Here is an 18117-nt window from a genome sequence, read left to right on the forward strand (position 1 = left end):
ACTTACGTATATACCTTCTTACCTTTTTTATCCTGAATATTTTTAAAGATTTTTTTTTTGTAATACAAATGTTACTATGCACTTGTACCTTTTTTTTTAAGGACTCAAGAAAAATATAATCGTATATTTTAGTTGCGTCAAGTACTATCATTTTATTCGAATTTTACTCGCCACATTCAATCCTTTTAGCGGTAAATATGTATATATATATATACACACACATATATATATGTGTGTGTGTAGCTAAAAAAGTAACGATCTTTTTCGATTCGATATTTATATTATCGGAAGAAAAGGATTAAAAAATATTACAATAAATCTGTTCATTAGTGTATAGTCGGTTACCTTTTATATCTCTATGGAATTCTTTTGAGTAACTGATATATAAGGATCAACGTGTATATATATAAAATGATCTATTGGTTCATGACAGTAGAAAGGTTAAGTGGCAACGGAGAAATTATCTATAAATTCTAAAAATATGAAATTCGTCTATATATATATATATATATATATATATATATATATATATACACACTGTCGTTTATAAGCTTCAGCATCCAGTTATTATCGATTTTCTATTTTACGAACATTGGATTTGAATATAAATATCAATGTTATACCATATTGAATTATATTTCCTGCAATTATCTATTGAATAAAATAATTTCATCGATCCAATAACTAATATTTGATATTTAGAATACACAATCTCCATTATTCGTAATCGTTAAACAAGATGTTTTTACATGATTTTTATAAATGATTTATTAAAAACGCTATTATTGTGTTGTTAAAAACATCTTACATTTTAAATATCCTACAAGTTTTGCAGCTTTCATGGTACATTCTCTATTACGAGCTTTCTTCGATCCTGGATAGTGGAATTGTTTCGTTTATGCGATCGTAAAAAAGTCAACGTCAAAATCGCAAGTCACCCTGAAGAAAAATTTCATGTATTAACTCATACCTCGCGTGTTAATACACTTACAAATGTTTAAAAATATATGTATTCTCCTTGATATAATCTAATAGGTATCAATATAAATGACAACTCTACCTACAAATAAGACACATTTACGCACCATTGTATAAGATAAATAAGTTTATGTAATTTATGTACAAAAGTATGGTTATCCACATCTGCGTGTTGCGATCGACATTTTATACAGTTACAAAAGTATAATACCCCTAATTAAGGAGAAATGCAAACATGCAAATAGTTTGTAATTGCCGTATCGATTTTCAATACAAAATTTCACTTGACTTTCCAAGTTCTTTTAATATCGTTAGAGAAACGATGCCTTATATGAACGCAGGCATATTCGTTCTTTGATATTCAACATGTTAAGCCTTGTTTTGTCTTATTCAGTGTGTGGTTATTGCTTCGATAAAATAATCTGCATGCACCGTACGATAAAACTCACAATCTTCGACAATATTGAGCCAATCGTTCGATAAGGAGGCAATCACGTCCTACAAGACAACGCATCGTCTTCTCCTAACTGGTTCCGGTGGTTCTAAAGCTGCTAAGATTGCTTCATCAAAAACATTTTTTAGACCTTTCTAAAAGATAAAAATATATTGCTTTAGCTATAAATAATTTTCCTATTCATATTTTCATATTTATATTCATATCGTTTTGTTTACTGATAAAAGAAGAATTAATTTGTCATTGATGTACCTGCGTTAGAGCACTACATTCTACGTATTTCACTGCTTTCAGTTCTTTTGCAAGTTTCTCTCCTTGCTCTCCTGTGATAGGTTTTTGCTTATTTTTTGCTAATTTTTCAATAGTTGCTGCATCATCTCTTAAATCGATTTGTGTACCAACAAGTAAAAAAGGTGTTTTTTGACAATGATGAGTTATTTCTGGTACCCACTGGAAACATAATTATTTAATACAAATAAAAAGAACGCTATATTTGATAACATTTGTAATATTATACTTTGTATGATATATATAAAAGTATATTATAACAAACATACCTTTTCCTTAACATTCTCAAAAGATGACGGAGATACAACAGAAAAACATACTAGGAATACATCGGTTTGTGGATAACTAAGCGGTCGTAGCCGATCATAATCCTCCTGACCTTAAACACACGTAATGATATAATTGATATATCTGGAAGTACATTACTAAATTAATTGAAAGAGATAGAAAAATAAGGAAGTAGGAAGGAAATGTTTTACCATTTCAGTGTGCACGCAATATAATATGTATTACTTATAGTTACCAGCAGTATCAAATAATCCTAATGTGTATGGCTCTCCACCGATCATTACTGTAACGGCATAATTATCGAACACCGTAGGCACATATTCCGATGGAAATTTATTCGTAGTGTAGGAAATCAATAAGCAAGTTTTACCAACAGCCCCGTCTCCTACCACAACGCATTTTATTGTCTGCATCTTTCGCACTGTTCTTTATTTGACCTAACCCAAAGATAAAATAAATTTTTGTAATCAATTCATTATGATAAAACTGTATTAACGTTTTTTAAGACTTACTACTTTTATGTGCAGTAGTGTACACTTTCTGTCAATAACTTAACTTTTTACAGACTACTCATTTGATAGCTATAAAACATTGCAATGCTCTCTGTTAACACACGTTTAAAATTTTTAACTTTTCATTATCTGTAGACAACACTCCACTTTTCTAATAAATTGTTAAGATACTTTATATCCATTAGATATTACAATTGTAACTGAAAACTTTCGAACTTGACGAATACTACCGCAATAGTTACTGGAATAGGAATATGCTTAAGAACCAGATATCGAGAGATAGTCCCCTTGCAAATCCAACTGCAAATACGTATTATGTTTTCAATATACCACCGTTTTGGTAGAAGAAATGAAAAATAAACAGTACGTTAACAATTTCATCCACTTTTGTTAAGAACTTTGTGCATAAGCTCATTAATGGAACATTGTTTTTGGAGACGCCATATTGGTTATTATGTCAAATATACCGATAGATTTTGTCGGCTTTATATTCCATAGATATATCATAGAATAATTAATTTTCAAATCTTATAAAACTTTGCGAATAAAGCACCTTATACTAGCAACGATAAAAAATATATGAATAAGGAATATTAAAAACTTACGGATAACTGGGCGTCGACAACGCTATACTGTCACAAATATTTAAACCATTCAAGAAGGGGTACACGTGTCAAGCGAAGTACTAACAAAGACTGCCATCTACGATGCTACCTCGTCCATAGAAAAACTCTAACTTTTATTTAACATATATATTTTTTCTAGGTATAAAAAAAATATATATATGCATATATATATACTTTTCCAAATTTGATCTATTTTTTGTACATGTTACCCATTAAATAAGAAGCATTATATAATTTTTATTTTGAATATGATTATGCAAGATTACGCAGTCGATTCAATATATATACACGTGTATTTTAAACGGTATGAGTAACACAGCTAATATCTGAGTCGTTTATTAATAACGAAAAGATCTTTATTTATTTTTCATTTCTTAAATCCAACAATAATGAACAAGATCGTGTCAAAGAATTTCAAGCATCAAAGAAATTTCATTGGTCGCTGAATGAACTATGCTTACTTCGACTCCATTCGTCCCTTTTTTTAAACGTATGTCGTCATTTGTGACAACATTTCCATATGCATAAACTTATGTGTTATGTCATTTTATAAATACTATGAAAGTGAAATATAAATTAGAATGGTTATATATAACAGTAAAAAATACATGTGATTTATTGTTTGTGTTGCAACATAGATCCCGGAAGTAGATTTAGAATTTTATGATCACTCTCTGATCTTCAACATCTACGTTACGTTTCTCCTGCACAATAAACCAATGACGAATGGAAAAGACAGACATGAGATAGTTAGGGAAAATGGCTGATGATGCAGTGGGCCGTGTTTTGACAATTTTACGTATATTTTGATATTGATGAACGACATGGAATTTTGTTATATTCAAAGACACGATTTTAATGATGTCATAGAAGATAAAGTGTTGTGAATTTCATGTGTTTGTTATAGTGTTTGGAATAAAGTAATTATACAGTCCTGTCAAAACTTGTCTGAACCTGTCTAAACGTGATTCTACTAGCTGCCATCGCGAAATTTCATTACAAATGCCTTAACATAATTTTTATATTACTATGTGTAGAGAATGAATCAATCAAGGTAAATATACTTTGATGCATTTTTAGATATTAAAACTATATTACTATATTTTCATTAGATTACTTTAAGAAAATGATCATACTTGTTCATTTATTCTAAGTAACATTCTAGGAAAAAAAATTCTTACTTCATTAATAGACGTGGGAACGCATTTAAATATCTATGACATGGAACGGATTATTTTCTAATTTTATTTAATCCAAATTTAAATATAATTCGTAACTTATTACATTGCAGATAAATTGATATATGACGAAACTAAAGATAAAATTAATGCCTTACAAAATTATATAAACAAAAAGTTTACAATGTATGATCATTGTATTATGATATAAACATATTGAAACTGTTGATACAGAACATTACAATAGAAATATCTTTGAGGCCATAAAATGCCTGTCTATAGAGTTAACGATGGGACAGCATTTTGCTAGTCTCAGAGAATTTTTTAAGATGGATGGTGAAAAACAATCTACAGAAATATATTCTAATGTATTGCAACAACAATCAACGTTGGAAATGGTTGACCAAGATGATACAGAAAATTTACCCAATTATGAGAATAATGGGAATGTACCTGTCTTGAATTCTAATGTGATTCCAAACAGAGAAAGTAAATCAGAAGGGAATTTGGGAAATCACAATTTAAATTTGGATCTAGATAATCACAATTCTAGATTCGAATCTTTATATAGTCAACCAGTGGAAACTCAGGATTCAAAACAAATTCGTGGTAATGGAAATATTAATAATCCTGAAACACCATTCAGACAACAAGAGGCTTGTTCTAGCAGTTCTGGTGGTAGCAACAGTAGTAGTAGTTCCGAAGATAGTCCAAGAACTCCTCCATTAAGAAGATCTTCAAAAACATTGTCATTTGGAAAAAGAAAAAGTAAGTTATAAAAATTGCTTGTTTTACATAATTATTTGAGATTTGTATCAAAGAATTTCAGTTATTTTTGATATGTGTATATATATATATATATATATATATGCTATGATATTTGTTACTTATCATTTTAGGTAAACAACGGAACAAGGATCAAAGTCCAGTATGTAATCATATTTTATCTTCAAAAAAGAAAAGAAGTAACTGGGTATTAAAGTTTGCAAAGAGTAAAGCATCCAAAAATACTGACATTATTCCTGGTCAAGGCAACAATAGTTCAGATTGTGTATGTACTGGTTATAGAAGAACCGACGAACACCAAATGGGTACAGGAATTGTATTTAATACTAGATCTGCACCACAGAGTCCAATTCTTGGTCCTCTACCGCCGAGTCCTGTGATCGATCTATCAAGATTTAATCCAGAGGAATTTCCTATGGAGGTATATACTACTGTAATGACCTATTTAATAATTGAAAATAAATACAAAAGAAAGTATTACATATAATTTTCATGCAAAGGATTGCGACGAAAGAGCACGTTTACAACGAGCACGAGAAATGGAGGAAGGTGTCGAACCTCCTCCTGGATACAGACCTAATTATCCATCTGGAATACAGGTGCATCCAAATGGTATAACAGTAGATAGTTTGGCCGCATTGTTTCAAGCACATGCTGGTATTCAAGTTGCTGCCCTTACTGCGCTATCCCAGATAGATTTTACATTAATTCCAAATATTGAAAGACCTGCGCATACGCAGGTAAATACTAATTATTTCTCAAGAGATAAAACGATTATACGTTTATTTTAACAGTAATTTCTTTCTTACTCATAGGTCGATTATGTACATTGTCTTGTACCAGATTTACGGTCAATAACAGCATGCTCTTTTTATTGGGGTAAGATGGACCGTTATGAAGCAGAACGTTTACTAGAAGGTAAACAAGAAGGAACTTTCTTATTACGAGATTCTGCGCAAGAAGAATTCTTATTTTCCGTAAGCTTTCGAAAATATGGACGATCTCTTCATGCGCGAATTGAGCAATGGAATCACAAATTTAGTTTCGATTCGCACGATCCAGGCGTTTACGCGTCTGAAACGGTATGTTTTGTAATGAAAACATTTCTCATCATTTTTGATATAAACAATTTTTATAGAATTATTAAATGATATGTTATATGTTCACAGGTGTGTGGTTTAATAGAACATTACAAGGACCCATCATGTTGTATGTTCTTCGAACCTATGCTCACTATACCATTGCATCGTAATTTCGCCTTTCCTTTACAACATTTGTGCAGAGCAGTAATAACTACAAGAACGACATATGATGGTATAAATAAGCTGCAGTTGCCAAAGACGCTTAAAAGTTATCTCAAAGAGTACCATTATAAACAAAGAGTGCGAGTTAGGAGATTAGATACAGAAAATGATTTACAGACAGACGCGAGATCCATATCATATTTACCTTTAATATGAGCCTTTATATATAATGTAGAAATACTATCGTTTGCTTTATTAATTTCCTTGCATCTACAGTACTGCCACAGCCTTTTGTGGTGTATGCACATCATAATATCAAAGCTGATAATTTATTTCAAATTCTCTAATGTCTCTGCAATATTAGCAAGTAAAACGCACATATTTAGCAATGTATTCAGCAAAAAAATAATAGTAGATTTGGTTCAAATAATAACAATTTCTAGGGGGCTGTATCAGCAGCACTTATGTTCAAGTGGCAAATGTATGCATTCATTTGTGGGACTTGATAGTTTAATATGTAAATATGTCACAACATGCGTAGTTGATCATCGGAATCAAAGATATTTTTTTTTTGTTTTTTTTTTTATAAACTTAATTATGAAAATTTAAAAAGATTTATTCAAAAATATGTAATTTAATTCATATTTTATAAGATTAAAGAATAATTCACATGCATATACCTTGCGTGTATCAAGAGTTGACAAAATTTGTGAGATTAATCATTTGTATTAGTTACTGGTATAATTACATAAGTGTTTAAATTACTAGAAAAATTTCATTTATTATAAGATGCATCTGACAGTGTAAAATTCCATCTTTACATGCATTTGTAAAACTATTCAATAATGATCACATTATTCTTATTCCTAATGTGCCTACTTACAATGTGAAATATCAGCACATGGAATCTGTGTGTTAGTATTCATACTTATTGAATACGTAACAATTTCAATATTGATCAAAATTGTGTTTATCTTTGAAATGCAATCAGTATTTGAAATTTGTTACTTAATTTTTAAAAGATAATGTAAATTAAATACATTGTTTTGTTCTCGAATTGGTAAGGTTATGAAACCATGTATTATTATGCTTTAAAATTGTTAAATACATTGGTTGATGGTTATTCATATATAACTAATTTCTTATTAAAAATAAAATTTAATATTTATTAAGTGTACAGATATTGCTTATGTATTTAACACCTTATATATTATTTTTGTATTATATATATATATACATACATACATACATACATACATACATATATATATATATATCTCAAACTATAATTTATATCATGGTAAAGAAGTTCTAAATTAGTAAACTTATTTTTTCCTTTCAATTTGTTTTATGATATTAATACCCATATATACAAACACAACTTACAAATAAAGTTTTTTTTTTATAAAGAACAGAATAAAAATTATATTAACGTATCTGACATGATTATTTTTTTGGGAAATTTGGAAATTACAATGTAATTGTGGATATGTATAATGTTAAATCTTTGAGAAATCATCAAGTTATTTGATTAAAATTAAATGATAAGTTTTAGAAATTACTGTTCTAATTATAATAAATATCTGAAACAATTTAATAGCAATATATATATGTACATATATTATCTTTACAAATAGAATAAAATTAATGAAAGACTATAAAATTATAATTACATATTTGACATAGAACTCATGATGATGTGGAACTCATTACTTCTGCAATTGGAAGTAGTACCTTGTAGTTGAAAATAAAGAATGAAAAAAATAATACTATAAAGAAAGTATCTATAATTTGCATAGGAATAATATATATTATTTCAATCACTGAATTTTAAATAGATGACACTATTATTACAACATTATAATATTATTTTTGTAAAGGATACTAATAAAAATTCTCTCCCATTTTTCGACCATATACAACTCTGTAACAAGCATGTATCTAAAATACCAATATCCTAAGAAAGACGAAAGCTTTTGTAATGTATTTGTCATATTGAAAATGATTAACTTTGTAACAAACGAAGTAGAAAGTATTAAAAAGCACAATTTCTAATAACATTTACTGCAAGACTATGTCAAGTGATAACAAATTATTTACATTTTTCGCTGATTTCATTGACCATAGAAAAAATCGTATGTATTCGATTGAGCACGAAGTCGATATTAATTTTATGTACACGTAGTACATAAGAACCTGCTTTATGATGATGAATTTTTTATATCCACTATTACTGGATAATATATATATATATATGTGTATGTATATATATATATATATTAATTTCATGAATAATTATTAAAATATATAATGTAAAATTATGATTAAACCTAAAAAATTCTAAATAATATTTACTTTATTTTCCTCATTTTAAAGTCACTTCATTGGTTCGTCCAACTCAAATAAACTAAGAGATTTAACTAAGAAATTGAATTGTTATAATATTACAAAAATAGAAAAAAATAAAAAAACCCTTTCGAAATTTAGTTTTTTAAATTTCCAAAGATGAATCTTTATAAAATTCATATTAAAGAAAAAATTGTCCTTTCTACGTACGACGCATTTTATGATTGTATTGACTATAGATGTCGATAGAAAAACATATGGCTGCGTTTTTCACTGTGTGTTGTGAATCTCTTTTTATTTATTAGGTGATCCTGAAAATCTGGAATTTGAATTTATAATTTAATATTAGAAAAAACTAAAGAAATTTGTATATGTAAAGTTCATTTAATTATCGAGAGATATTACGATTATCGAAAGCGATTGGTTTAATCGATAAACTCGGTGTCAAATTTTCAACCTTTACGCGCAGGTTTGCTATCGTTTACGATTCTTCTTGCAGCAATAACTGGCATCAAGATGTCTGCATCTGTGACAGCAAAACTTCAAGATGACATGAATAGTATACCTTTGGCAGATGATGATCCTCAAGGTACGAAAATATTATTTCCGTACTTATTTTAGCATTGCATGATCATTTAACATTGGCATTGATCATTTAACGTTTTATGAATCATCAATTAAATAGCTTTGAGAGATGCTCAAAAAGCATATATTATTTTAAAATACGTATAATATTGTTTTGTATAATGCGTAATAATTAATTGTATAAAATATATGTATAATAATATGTTTAAAATATGTATAAATAATAGTTAAATAATTTTTTTTTTGCATTCATAATAATATCTTTTTTCTATCATTTAATACAGTAATTATTCCCGAAGAAGAAGTATTGGACAATGCTTCTCATTTATCCGATGCATTAGGAAGAGGACGTAGTATGGATTCTATTCCATCAACTTTTACTAATGGTAGCTGTAGCCCCAATAGTAAGTCTCTTCTTACAATTATAACATATTAAAAGAATAATAATAAATAAATAAATGAATAAATAAATAAATAAATAAATAAATAAATAAATTTCTTATTGATTGATTAATTTGGAATTCATTTGCATGATTGACAGGTTTAGATCCTGATATTAGTCCAGATGAACAAGAAGAGAAAGCACGGTTAATAGCACAAGTTTTGGAACTTCAAAATACATTAGATGGTAAGTTCTAACTACTTTAGAAAACGAATAAATTTTCTAAAATTTTCTAAGATCTTATATATATATATATATTGACTTGTACTAGATCTGTCTCAGAGGGTGGACAGTGTCAAGGAAGAAAATTTGAAATTACGAAGTGAGAATCAAGTACTAAGTCAATATATAGAGAATCTAATGTCTGCTTCAAGCGTATTCCAATCGACTAGTCCAAATACTAAAAAGAAATGAATTCCTGTGATCGACATGAAAAGATTGTAAACATACAGGGATCTTACGATTGTTGTGATTTTTCATTCCTTATGAAAAGTATATATACATATATTTGCAGCTGCCTTATTTGAAAACAAGAACCATATAGTATAATAATAAATTTTAAAGTCAATGATATATGACATGTGTCAAAAAGACATCTTTATCTGAAGCTAATGCATACTTTTCATAAGGATAAAGGTTTGCTTGAAAAGCTAATATTTTCTTTTTCTTTTTTTTTTGAATTTATGCATTAAGCATTATTCCCTCTTTAACTTGACACATTTTAACATGTATAGTACTCACTTGTTTTTGTTGCTTTTAAGTGATGGCAGAGGCTTATAGTTAGGAACTAATGCATTTATATCGATCATCGATTACCAAAGAATCTTATTAAATTCTTTTCTATAATTTATAAGATAATCGAATAATATAAGCCTTATTTTTATTATTGTTAACGAATGTTATCTTAAGGGCTTCTATCTGGTCACACCATTTCAATTAGGTTTTTCAAATCTTATCTCTTTGTATTAATAGTAACAAGACTTTATTGAGACAACGTCATTTTATACTTTAAGCTTTTGCTTTAAGAGTTCTAATAACATATGTATGCAATGTATGTAGATGTACAAAGAAGATAAAACCAATTATATAAAATATTATTATATAATATACATATACACAGAAGCGTGCTAATGTGCACACATTATACACACGACAAGTAATTACATATTGTACGTACATACATACACATACTACGATCGGAACTATCGAGTAAATAAGAAATCGATGTTTAGACTCTCTGCTACAAGCAGAGTATGTAGAATATTTCGATCGTATTTTCATGAATATCTTTGACCTGTTGCACCATGTTTGCAGCATAACAATTATGAATGTTAATAATCGAGCGTACCGCGAATTACAACTGCGACTTGTGAGAAAGTTTCAGTTCGAGGGCACAAGCAAAATGCACAATCTCAAACTATTCCATTGTTGAGTAACACAGTGTTATAATAAACATTATATTCTATTGGATTACGCAAAGCGTATCTTTCTTATTTTTATTATTATTTTTCTTTTTTTTTTTTTTCTTTTCTTTTCGATTACCTAAAATTCCTTTGCATGACTAATTCGAAGCGTAGATGTTAATGAAAAGAAAAAAAGGAAAAACAAAAAACAGAAATGTCTCGCACGATTAATCTTGTTGATCTTGTCTTATTGCTAAAAACTGTATAGCCTTTTGTCCCCACACCGTTCTCGGACCGGATTTCGCACGTCCGTTTTTCTTTATACCGATCCACCAACCAAAATTTACGTATTTGCGTGATCGAAACGCATCGTAAGATCCAACAGACCATTGTTCCCATTCGGTGTTGTCCTTGTTCATATTGGACTGCAAACAGAGGTGTTGGAAGATGGAATGACGATGAAAATAATATTTTAACAACGTTACTCCAAAACGAAAACGTGATCAACTTGTCAACGAATTTCATATCTCATTACGTTAGTCCAAATTTAATCTAATTAATGATTAACATAATTAATAATTAGATCGTAGTTCAATAATTAGATTAATATTAATCAATTTACATTTTTAGAAAGCTATAAAAACAGAAAGATTATTGAATTGTATCATATTTAAAAATTAACAAAAGAGTTAATATACGCTGGATCGATGTTCAAGAGTACTGTCTCACTATTGCAAAAATTCTTATCTTACCTCTCCATATAAGTAGCCCTTTTTATTGAATGCAAGGTATAGTTGTGTCTCAACACCCTGTATTCGTACAACTCCGAAGGAGACCGGTGTTACGTGTAGAAGAGCTAAAGCCGGTTGAAAAATAAAATGGTTTGTTTACAGGGAGACAACGGTAAGCGACTTTTATAGTTGGCCTATTTTATTTTATGTGTCATATATATATATATATATATATATATATATATATATATGTATATGTATGTATGTATGTATATACGTATACGTAGGGTATATAGGCTGTCTGTAAAATGATGTCACCAAATGATTTACTATGTAAATTGATGTTCAACACGAAACGATTTGTACAAAATAATTCATCAAAAATGATTTATTTATTTTCTAATGGAATTAAATTTGTATTAAGATTTTCGTTTTGAGACGTAAAAACTATGTTAATAAATTTGCGACATCGATTTTACGGAACACTGTACACGTAGACTATGTCAAAATTACCATCTGTCTCGTTCGTTCCGGGTAAGCCTCGAACTTTGCCAGTTGACGTGATTGCGAGGTGATAACCAGTACGACAGTAAAGTTTTATGACGAGAGAATTATAAATTGGGTTTTCCGCTGGTTGCCGTGGATCCCATATTACGTAGGGCGAAAGGGTGTACATAATCTCGGATGTCTCGTATCGTGATTGTTGACTGTAAAATTTAAATTTGTTGCATAATAATTCGTATACTCGTTAATTAACGCAATAACAAGGATGTCCACGAAATCGAAGAAAATAGACAAATTTCATTTTATATTCTCTGTTTATTATCCTTAAAGGAACCATTTCATTCATATCAAAGTATAAAATAAACTGTTACAAGTTGTTTTCAACTAAATCATTAGAAACATTAATAAGAATTTCTTATTATTTAAACGATGCAAAAGAAAAGATAATAAAAAAAAAAAAAGAGTAAAGTATAATCGACCGTTCCGTTTAACATATAGATACAACGAAATTCATACAACGATATTCGACGTAATTAATAAATTTTGATAAAAAAGCAAATTGTAACAGAATTTATTTGGACATAAGTAAGAATTTCTAGACACCTTGTATAATCGACTTTAATCGAAGCGTCCCTTTAATTCAATGTAGCCTCTAACGTTCAATTTAAAGGGAACGTTACCTATTTATGCGGTCTTACGATAAATAAGAACGATTAATTATAATCCTGTTGCAATGAAGAATTTTATAGCGACGAAGGGAGGCCTTCGTTGTTAATGCACGTCCCTTGTTGAGATTATCATGATTGTAATATCGAGCGCGGTTAATGTTTGAAAGGGTCACTGGAGATCTGAACCACCCTTAAGAGGCGCGCGCGTGTTAACGTTTATGAGGGAGAGATAGATAGAGATAGATAGAGAAAGAAATAGAAAGAGTTCACGCTCGAGAGGTGTTGCTTAGATGTTGTATGTTAGAAAAATAGGCCGATCGGTTTTCCAGGTCAGAGAGCCTTGTGAATGAAGCGTACCTTCTTGTCACGGTGTGTGAGTTTTTGCACTCTATTAAGTTTAAAAACATTTTTCAAGGGTGTCGCTAAATGAATAAGAAACGACTGTTATATATTTCGTAAGAGTTAAATAACAAATTTCACTATCTTGTAATTTCCATTAGGTTTCCGTCGATCTCTGATTAATGGGAATGAAATTTGACGTTTAATGATCATTACTACGTTATGTGCTCGTTTTAATATCTCGTTTCAAACGAACTGTCGTAAAGTTGAATTTTAATAGACGTTTTTAAATGTCTTTTTATAACCGTCACGTTTACATAGTTACAAGGCTGACTTCGTAGTGAATTACAACCTCCGCGTTTCGTATTACGAGAACTATACCTATTAGACCTAGTGACCCTCACACTACGATATTAGAGCAGAAAGTTAATCGAGTCAAATGATCAATGAATGCACGTGAGCGTACTAACGCGCATATCGGGGGAAGAAACTACGTCGTTGATTTGACGAAAATTTTTATCGATCTTTATATCATCGAGTTGATAGAGATTCCGAATTATAGTGCATTTATACTAACGGATAATAGTCCTTTTTTTCGAAAAGAAAAATCTTGTAAAAGAAGACGAATAATTATTTTAACAAATTCTCTCGATACTACCCTCACGAACACGTTCAAATTTCTATAACGTTATATAACTTTGAAATAACATATTTATACATACGTATATATACATATTTTTCAAATTTTGCTTTATGTCATTACTACAAAATATATGTATATATGTACGTATATATAACAAAATAGATATAAACGAAAGAAATTATTCGCTGTCTTCCATTATTCTGATCTACGACAAAAGCCAAAAAAGAAAAGAAAAATAAATAACTATTGTTCCTGGTAAATGTTGATAAAGTCGTAAACTATAAAATGATGTCACGTATGGTCTTATCAATGCGCTTATTGTATTCCCTTATATAGTTTCGTATATACAATACCTGCATCTATCTACATATGTATGTATGTATATATGTACATACAATACCTGTTTTCATCGAAGGTAACTATAGTGTTCTGATGTTTCCTCGTTTCTCGTTTTTGTTTACGAGAATCGCCGTTCAAGCCCTTCTTCTCGTCCTCGATTGTTGCAGTGTCCTTCTTGCAAAATGACAGATCGGTGTCGTAACTATCATCACTGCAACTGTCATCAATGTCACTGCACTCCTCGTCGCAGGTCGGAGCTTCCAAATTCTCGTGAATCCACCTTAAGCTCATTATCGATCGACCTAAACGTAACTCTTTATCTCGATTATCCGAGTCCTTTCTTCGTCCTATGACACACATAAAACCGTGAACTCAAATACTCTTATCTTCTTCTTTCTCTATTTCCTTTCTTTCGATTTTGATCAAGTCCAGTTGATTAAATAGAGTGATACAGATATAAATCTTATGTATTTATAAATATACGGTCCTATCATCATCGATTGGATTTTTAGATCATTTTGAAAATAGTAAAAGATAATTTTTGACGAATTAATATAAATCTGATACGATATATATAATCTGATTTGATTCATAGAAAAAGAAAAAAGTTTATTTTTGTTAACTACTGTTACTTAAATCGACATAGCCCGTGGATTGGTAAGCAGTTTTTGCGTTTCTCTCTCTCTCTCTCTCTCTCTTTTTCTCCTTTTTTGCTTATCTTAGAGATCCAGGTCAGTCCCTTTTTTTTTTGAATTTCCAGAGAAAAAGTATGGCTCGTGCAAACATCATATATATGTATATCTGAAGTACTATCATCACTGTCGCTATTATATCGATATTAGAAGTGATTCAGTTTCACAGATCGCTTTAACAGGTTTCTTTCGAGATTTTTGATATCTTTAATATGAGGAAAAGAGAGAAAGACAAAAGAGAAAGAGAAAGAGAAGAAGAGATATCATATTTGCAACGGTGAAAATAATGTGGTTGAGGATTAGCGGTTGTCTCGGTCTGTTAATATTGCGAGCATTCGGCTTAGAAAACTGTTGAGAGAGAATGAAGAAGGACTGAACAAATATGCGTCAGTAATACAGGCACACACACACACATGTACACGTATTCATTCACTAGACTCGCGTGCCATCAACTTGATTTCGTTCATACGTGCGCGCTTATTGCTTTTAGGGAGGATAATCGTTTTTATTAGATACAACTTGTTTGTAAAAACCACACGAAGGAAAATTAATCCCGATATCTATTTTTTCGTATACCGTATCGAACATATTTCGAATAATTCTCTCTTTTCCTCTTTTTATTTTCAACGAACTCAATGTACTGCTTTGCTTCTTTCTTTCTTTCTTTTTTTTTTGTATCAATTATAGGTCAATTCACTTTACGTTTAATAAATAAATAATTAATTAATCTTATAAATCTTACAACGAGGAAATAAACGAATTCTTTCTTTGTAACTCGTTTACGATTGAACTTTAACGCGTGTATGTTATTTCTACGTTTCTTATTTTCTTATTTTCTTCTTTCGTATTAATTTTGTTTATCAAATTTGCGCCGGTCAACGAACGATTTCTAATATCCATTTTAATATCCATGGTCGTAACTCGAATGAAACGACGGTGGTCTCACCAGAATCGCCAAAAATTCGAACGAAGTTCCACAGATTTCATTACTATTACTATTATCTAATAAATCGCGATTTTTATACGAATCACAGGATTGTGTTTCGATGGAAAGCTTACACCTTTGTTTAGACACAGCCGAGATGAAATTTGTTATTGATGCTTGTCGTATTATTTACATTTTTGTTTACGTTATTCAAGCTTCTTCATTGTTGAATTAATACGATTTCAAGAAATTTTCCAAGATTTTTCTACGCGTATGTTAGAAATGCGCGAGAACATTAATTAGAAAATGAAATACAAAGAGACGGAGAGAGAAAGAGAGAGAAAGAGAAAGAGGAGAGAGAGAGAGAGAGAGAGAGAGAGAGAGAGAGAGAGAGAGAGTAAAATAGAAAAAGTACAAAAATAAAAAGAGAAGAAGCTAGAAACGACAACTACCACCTAGATGTCCTACCTGATGCGCGTTTATCTCGCGACTGACTCTCTCTCTGTTCTCTCTCCCTCTCTCTCCCTCCCTCCCTCTCTCTTTCTCTTTCTCTCTCTCTCTCTCTCTCTGTCTGTCTCTCTCTTTCTCTCCCTCGAATTTCCTCGTATAATAGTGGATATGAAGGCGTCTACGATGGCGAACACCGCCGTGTCAGCAGTAACCTCTTCGCAACCCGAGCCGAACTAAATTAAAAATAAGTCTTTGCTTCGCGAGCATAAAAAAAACTCGCTACGAAATCGTCTTTATGTGTTTTTAACCCTTAAAAAATATACGCTGATTCACAATAATTGTTTCAATGATATCGAGGATTAACTTATACATGCGAGGATTTACGTTGAATCGGTGTATCTTTGCGAAATATTATAATATTTATCGATTTAATATCTACAAGTTTTGCGCTAGATGAATTTTGATTTTTTTCAAACGACTTTTTCTAATGTCGAATTTCATTCACATAGAAAAATATATATATATATATAATATACTGTTATGATTTTCAATCTTTTTTAAACTGAAAAGTTTCTACGCTAAAGTATAGTAATAATAGTAATTGTTATAGTACAAAATAATATGTTAATTGGGAAAAATCTATCGCTAGTATTTGATAATAAATATTAAAGATGTCTATTAATATAATTTACTTACGTACGTGTAAGCTTGATCCGTGTTAGTTTGGAGTTCTCGTGGCGTAGATCGAATTATGGAACGAACAGTACGTACTCTTCGGCGGATCGAGATAGACTGAATTAAAAACTAAGTACAGCTTTCGAATATACAAAAGAGGTCGAAACCCAAACAAATAAATGTGTATATTGTGGTTAGTGTTCCGTATCGTTTGACTGGTATTGTTGTCTATATACGTACGTATGTTTACATCCGTACGGATATATGCCTTTTATTAGAGAGAACTTAACTACGAATAAAAATAAAATAATGGAATAATACGATGATGAAATATCTTTCGATTTACATCTTTTTGTAAAATCTTGATTAAAATCATTTATTTGAAAAAATAGCTACCTCAAAATTTGACACGATTAATGATTAAACAGAGATAGAATTGTTCTTTCCTTTTTTCATGTTTTTGCTCAATAAAAACATAACAAATTACATGAAAGTAAAGAAATGTATTAACGAATTTTTTGAATTGTTTTTCAAAAGCCTCTTAATTCGAGGAGTAAACTATCGTAGAAAAAAAATTTTATCGGCATCGAATGACAACCGAATAGAAACGTAAGCTAAACGTTAGATAAATCGATTTTTACGAATTTTCCAAAGTTTCTTGGGCAAACAGCCAGCTTCAAAATAAAAATCTCTTGAAGTTTCCGATAAGGAGCGAGTAGAAGATGTATTATTATTAGAAAGGGAAGAGCTTGCAGGCTCGATCAAGCAAGTCGATAAGAGAATTGCTGGTCGATTGGTCCAGTAATTTCATTCTGGCACACAACGAATGGAATGTTCGTCCACCAGGTAGCCAACCATTCGATCGTTGATGACGTGCCAGATTTTCCTTCACAATTATGTAACGCTTGCCTTCCGAGACCGGTCTAGAGTTAACTGTTTACATGAAAAGAACGAACTAGGGTGCGGCGAAATCTAACTAACTCTATTACATACAGGGTGTCCTGTTTATTTGGAAAAACTG

General features: G+C 30.3%; 5 protein-coding genes across 14 annotated transcripts; 2 read left to right on the plus strand and 3 right to left on the minus strand.

The window, feature by feature from the left end:
• Positions 1–742: 742 nt before the first annotated feature.
• Positions 743–3223, minus strand: LOC127063783 (cdc42 homolog). Of its 5 annotated transcripts, none has more exons than XM_050993968.1 (6): positions 2521–3114; positions 2244–2445; positions 1990–2099; positions 1685–1882; positions 1428–1566; positions 743–939 (listed from the first exon to the last, which is right to left on the minus strand). In XM_050993968.1, the coding sequence occupies exons 2-5, from the start codon at positions 2419–2421 to the stop codon at positions 1477–1479; spliced, it is 576 nt and encodes a 191-aa protein (XP_050849925.1). In that variant the 5' UTR covers positions 2422–2445; positions 2521–3114; the 3' UTR covers positions 743–939; positions 1428–1476. The 5 variants fall into 5 exon arrangements, with proteins under 5 accessions (XP_050849925.1, XP_050849924.1, XP_050849928.1 ...); XM_050993967.1 differs by lacking the exon at positions 743–939 and adding an exon at positions 3126–3220 and having other exon boundaries at positions 1088–1566; positions 2521–2820; XM_050993971.1 differs by lacking the exon at positions 743–939 and adding an exon at positions 3126–3144 and having other exon boundaries at positions 1088–1566; positions 2521–2589.
• A 477-nt stretch (positions 3224–3700) lies between these two features.
• LOC127063769 (suppressor of cytokine signaling 5-like) lies at positions 3701–7488 on the plus strand. 2 transcript variants are annotated; one of them, XM_050993947.1, is made up of 7 exons: positions 3701–4200; positions 4438–5092; positions 5224–5375; positions 5454–5531; positions 5611–5850; positions 5926–6192; positions 6280–7488. In XM_050993947.1, the coding sequence occupies exons 2-7, from the start codon at positions 4615–4617 to the stop codon at positions 6568–6570; spliced, it is 1506 nt and encodes a 501-aa protein (XP_050849904.1). In that variant the 5' UTR covers positions 3701–4200; positions 4438–4614; the 3' UTR covers positions 6571–7488. The 2 variants fall into 2 exon arrangements, with proteins under 2 accessions (XP_050849904.1, XP_050849902.1); XM_050993945.1 differs by having other exon boundaries at positions 3703–4200; positions 5224–5531.
• A 291-nt stretch (positions 7489–7779) lies between these two features.
• LOC127063790 (uncharacterized) lies at positions 7780–8529 on the minus strand. 2 transcript variants are annotated; one of them, XM_050993979.1, is made up of 3 exons: positions 8240–8522; positions 8028–8138; positions 7780–7937 (listed from the first exon to the last, which is right to left on the minus strand). In XM_050993979.1, the coding sequence occupies exons 1-2, from the start codon at positions 8346–8348 to the stop codon at positions 8044–8046; spliced, it is 204 nt and encodes a 67-aa protein (XP_050849936.1). In that variant the 5' UTR covers positions 8349–8522; the 3' UTR covers positions 7780–7937; positions 8028–8043. The 2 variants fall into 2 exon arrangements, with proteins under 2 accessions (XP_050849936.1, XP_050849937.1); XM_050993980.1 differs by lacking the exon at positions 7780–7937 and having other exon boundaries at positions 8017–8138; positions 8240–8529.
• A 399-nt stretch (positions 8530–8928) lies between these two features.
• Positions 8929–11206, plus strand: LOC127063786 (short coiled-coil protein B). The gene is made up of 4 exons (XM_050993975.1): positions 8929–9289; positions 9570–9689; positions 9827–9913; positions 9999–11206. The coding sequence occupies exons 1-4, from the start codon at positions 9217–9219 to the stop codon at positions 10139–10141; spliced, it is 423 nt and encodes a 140-aa protein (XP_050849932.1). The 5' UTR covers positions 8929–9216; the 3' UTR covers positions 10142–11206.
• On the minus strand, positions 10801–17448 carry LOC127063780 (putative fibroblast growth factor 1). 4 transcript variants are annotated; one of them, XM_050993964.1, is made up of 5 exons: positions 17122–17448; positions 14416–14701; positions 12375–12568; positions 11883–11986; positions 10801–11555 (listed from the first exon to the last, which is right to left on the minus strand). In XM_050993964.1, exons 2-5 carry the CDS (start codon positions 14643–14645, stop codon positions 11358–11360), a joined length of 726 nt encoding a protein of 241 aa, XP_050849921.1. In that variant the 5' UTR covers positions 14646–14701; positions 17122–17448; the 3' UTR covers positions 10801–11357. The 4 variants fall into 4 exon arrangements, with proteins under 4 accessions (XP_050849921.1, XP_050849920.1, XP_050849922.1 ...); XM_050993963.1 differs by having other exon boundaries at positions 17118–17448; XM_050993965.1 differs by lacking the exon at positions 17122–17448 and adding an exon at positions 16440–16535.
• Positions 17449–18117: the final 669 nt, after the last annotated feature.

This window comes from Vespula vulgaris, chromosome 5, assembly GCF_905475345.1.
Source record: "Vespula vulgaris chromosome 5, iyVesVulg1.1, whole genome shotgun sequence".
In the NCBI taxonomy this organism is placed as follows: Eukaryota; Metazoa; Arthropoda; class Insecta; order Hymenoptera; family Vespidae; genus Vespula; species Vespula vulgaris.

Bases quoted from the DNA above. Each gene is read 5' to 3' on its own strand.
- LOC127063780 (XM_050993962.1), bottom strand. From the start codon at position 14,714: ATGTGTGTCATAGGACGAAGAAAGGACTCGGATAATCGAGATAAAGAG. The intron at 11,987-12,374 runs GTAATTTTGACA...AACCGGCTTTAG, and splicing joins CGGAACGAACGAGACAGATG to CTCTTCTACACGTAACACCG. The intron at 11,556-11,882 runs GTAAGATAAGAA...CTCTGTTTGCAG, and splicing joins AGGGCTACTTATATGGAGAG to TCCAATATGAACAAGGACAA.
- LOC127063769 (XM_050993945.1), top strand. From the start codon at position 4,615: ATGGGACAGCATTTTGCTAGTCTCAGAGAATTTTTTAAGATGGATGGT. The intron at 5,093-5,223 runs GTAAGTTATAAA...TTATCATTTTAG, and splicing joins GTCATTTGGAAAAAGAAAAA to GTAAACAACGGAACAAGGAT. The intron at 5,532-5,610 runs GTATATACTACT...TTTCATGCAAAG, and splicing joins CAGAGGAATTTCCTATGGAG to GATTGCGACGAAAGAGCACG.
- LOC127063783 (XM_050993968.1), bottom strand. From the start codon at position 2,421: ATGCAGACAATAAAATGCGTTGTGGTAGGAGACGGGGCTGTTGGTAAA. The intron at 2,100-2,243 runs GTAACTATAAGT...CGTGTGTTTAAG, and splicing joins AGGATTATTTGATACTGCTG to GTCAGGAGGATTATGATCGG. The intron at 1,883-1,989 runs GTATGTTTGTTA...TTATGTTTCCAG, and splicing joins TTGAGAATGTTAAGGAAAAG to TGGGTACCAGAAATAACTCA.
- LOC127063786 (XM_050993975.1), top strand. From the start codon at position 9,217: ATGTCTGCATCTGTGACAGCAAAACTTCAAGATGACATGAATAGTATA. The intron at 9,290-9,569 runs GTACGAAAATAT...CATTTAATACAG, and splicing joins GGCAGATGATGATCCTCAAG to TAATTATTCCCGAAGAAGAA. The intron at 9,914-9,998 runs GTAAGTTCTAAC...GACTTGTACTAG, and splicing joins ACTTCAAAATACATTAGATG to ATCTGTCTCAGAGGGTGGAC.
- LOC127063790 (XM_050993979.1), bottom strand. From the start codon at position 8,348: ATGACAAATACATTACAAAAGCTTTCGTCTTTCTTAGGATATTGGTAT. The intron at 8,139-8,239 runs GTATCCTTTACA...TGCAAATTATAG, and splicing joins ATGGGAGAGAATTTTTATTA to ATACTTTCTTTATAGTATTA.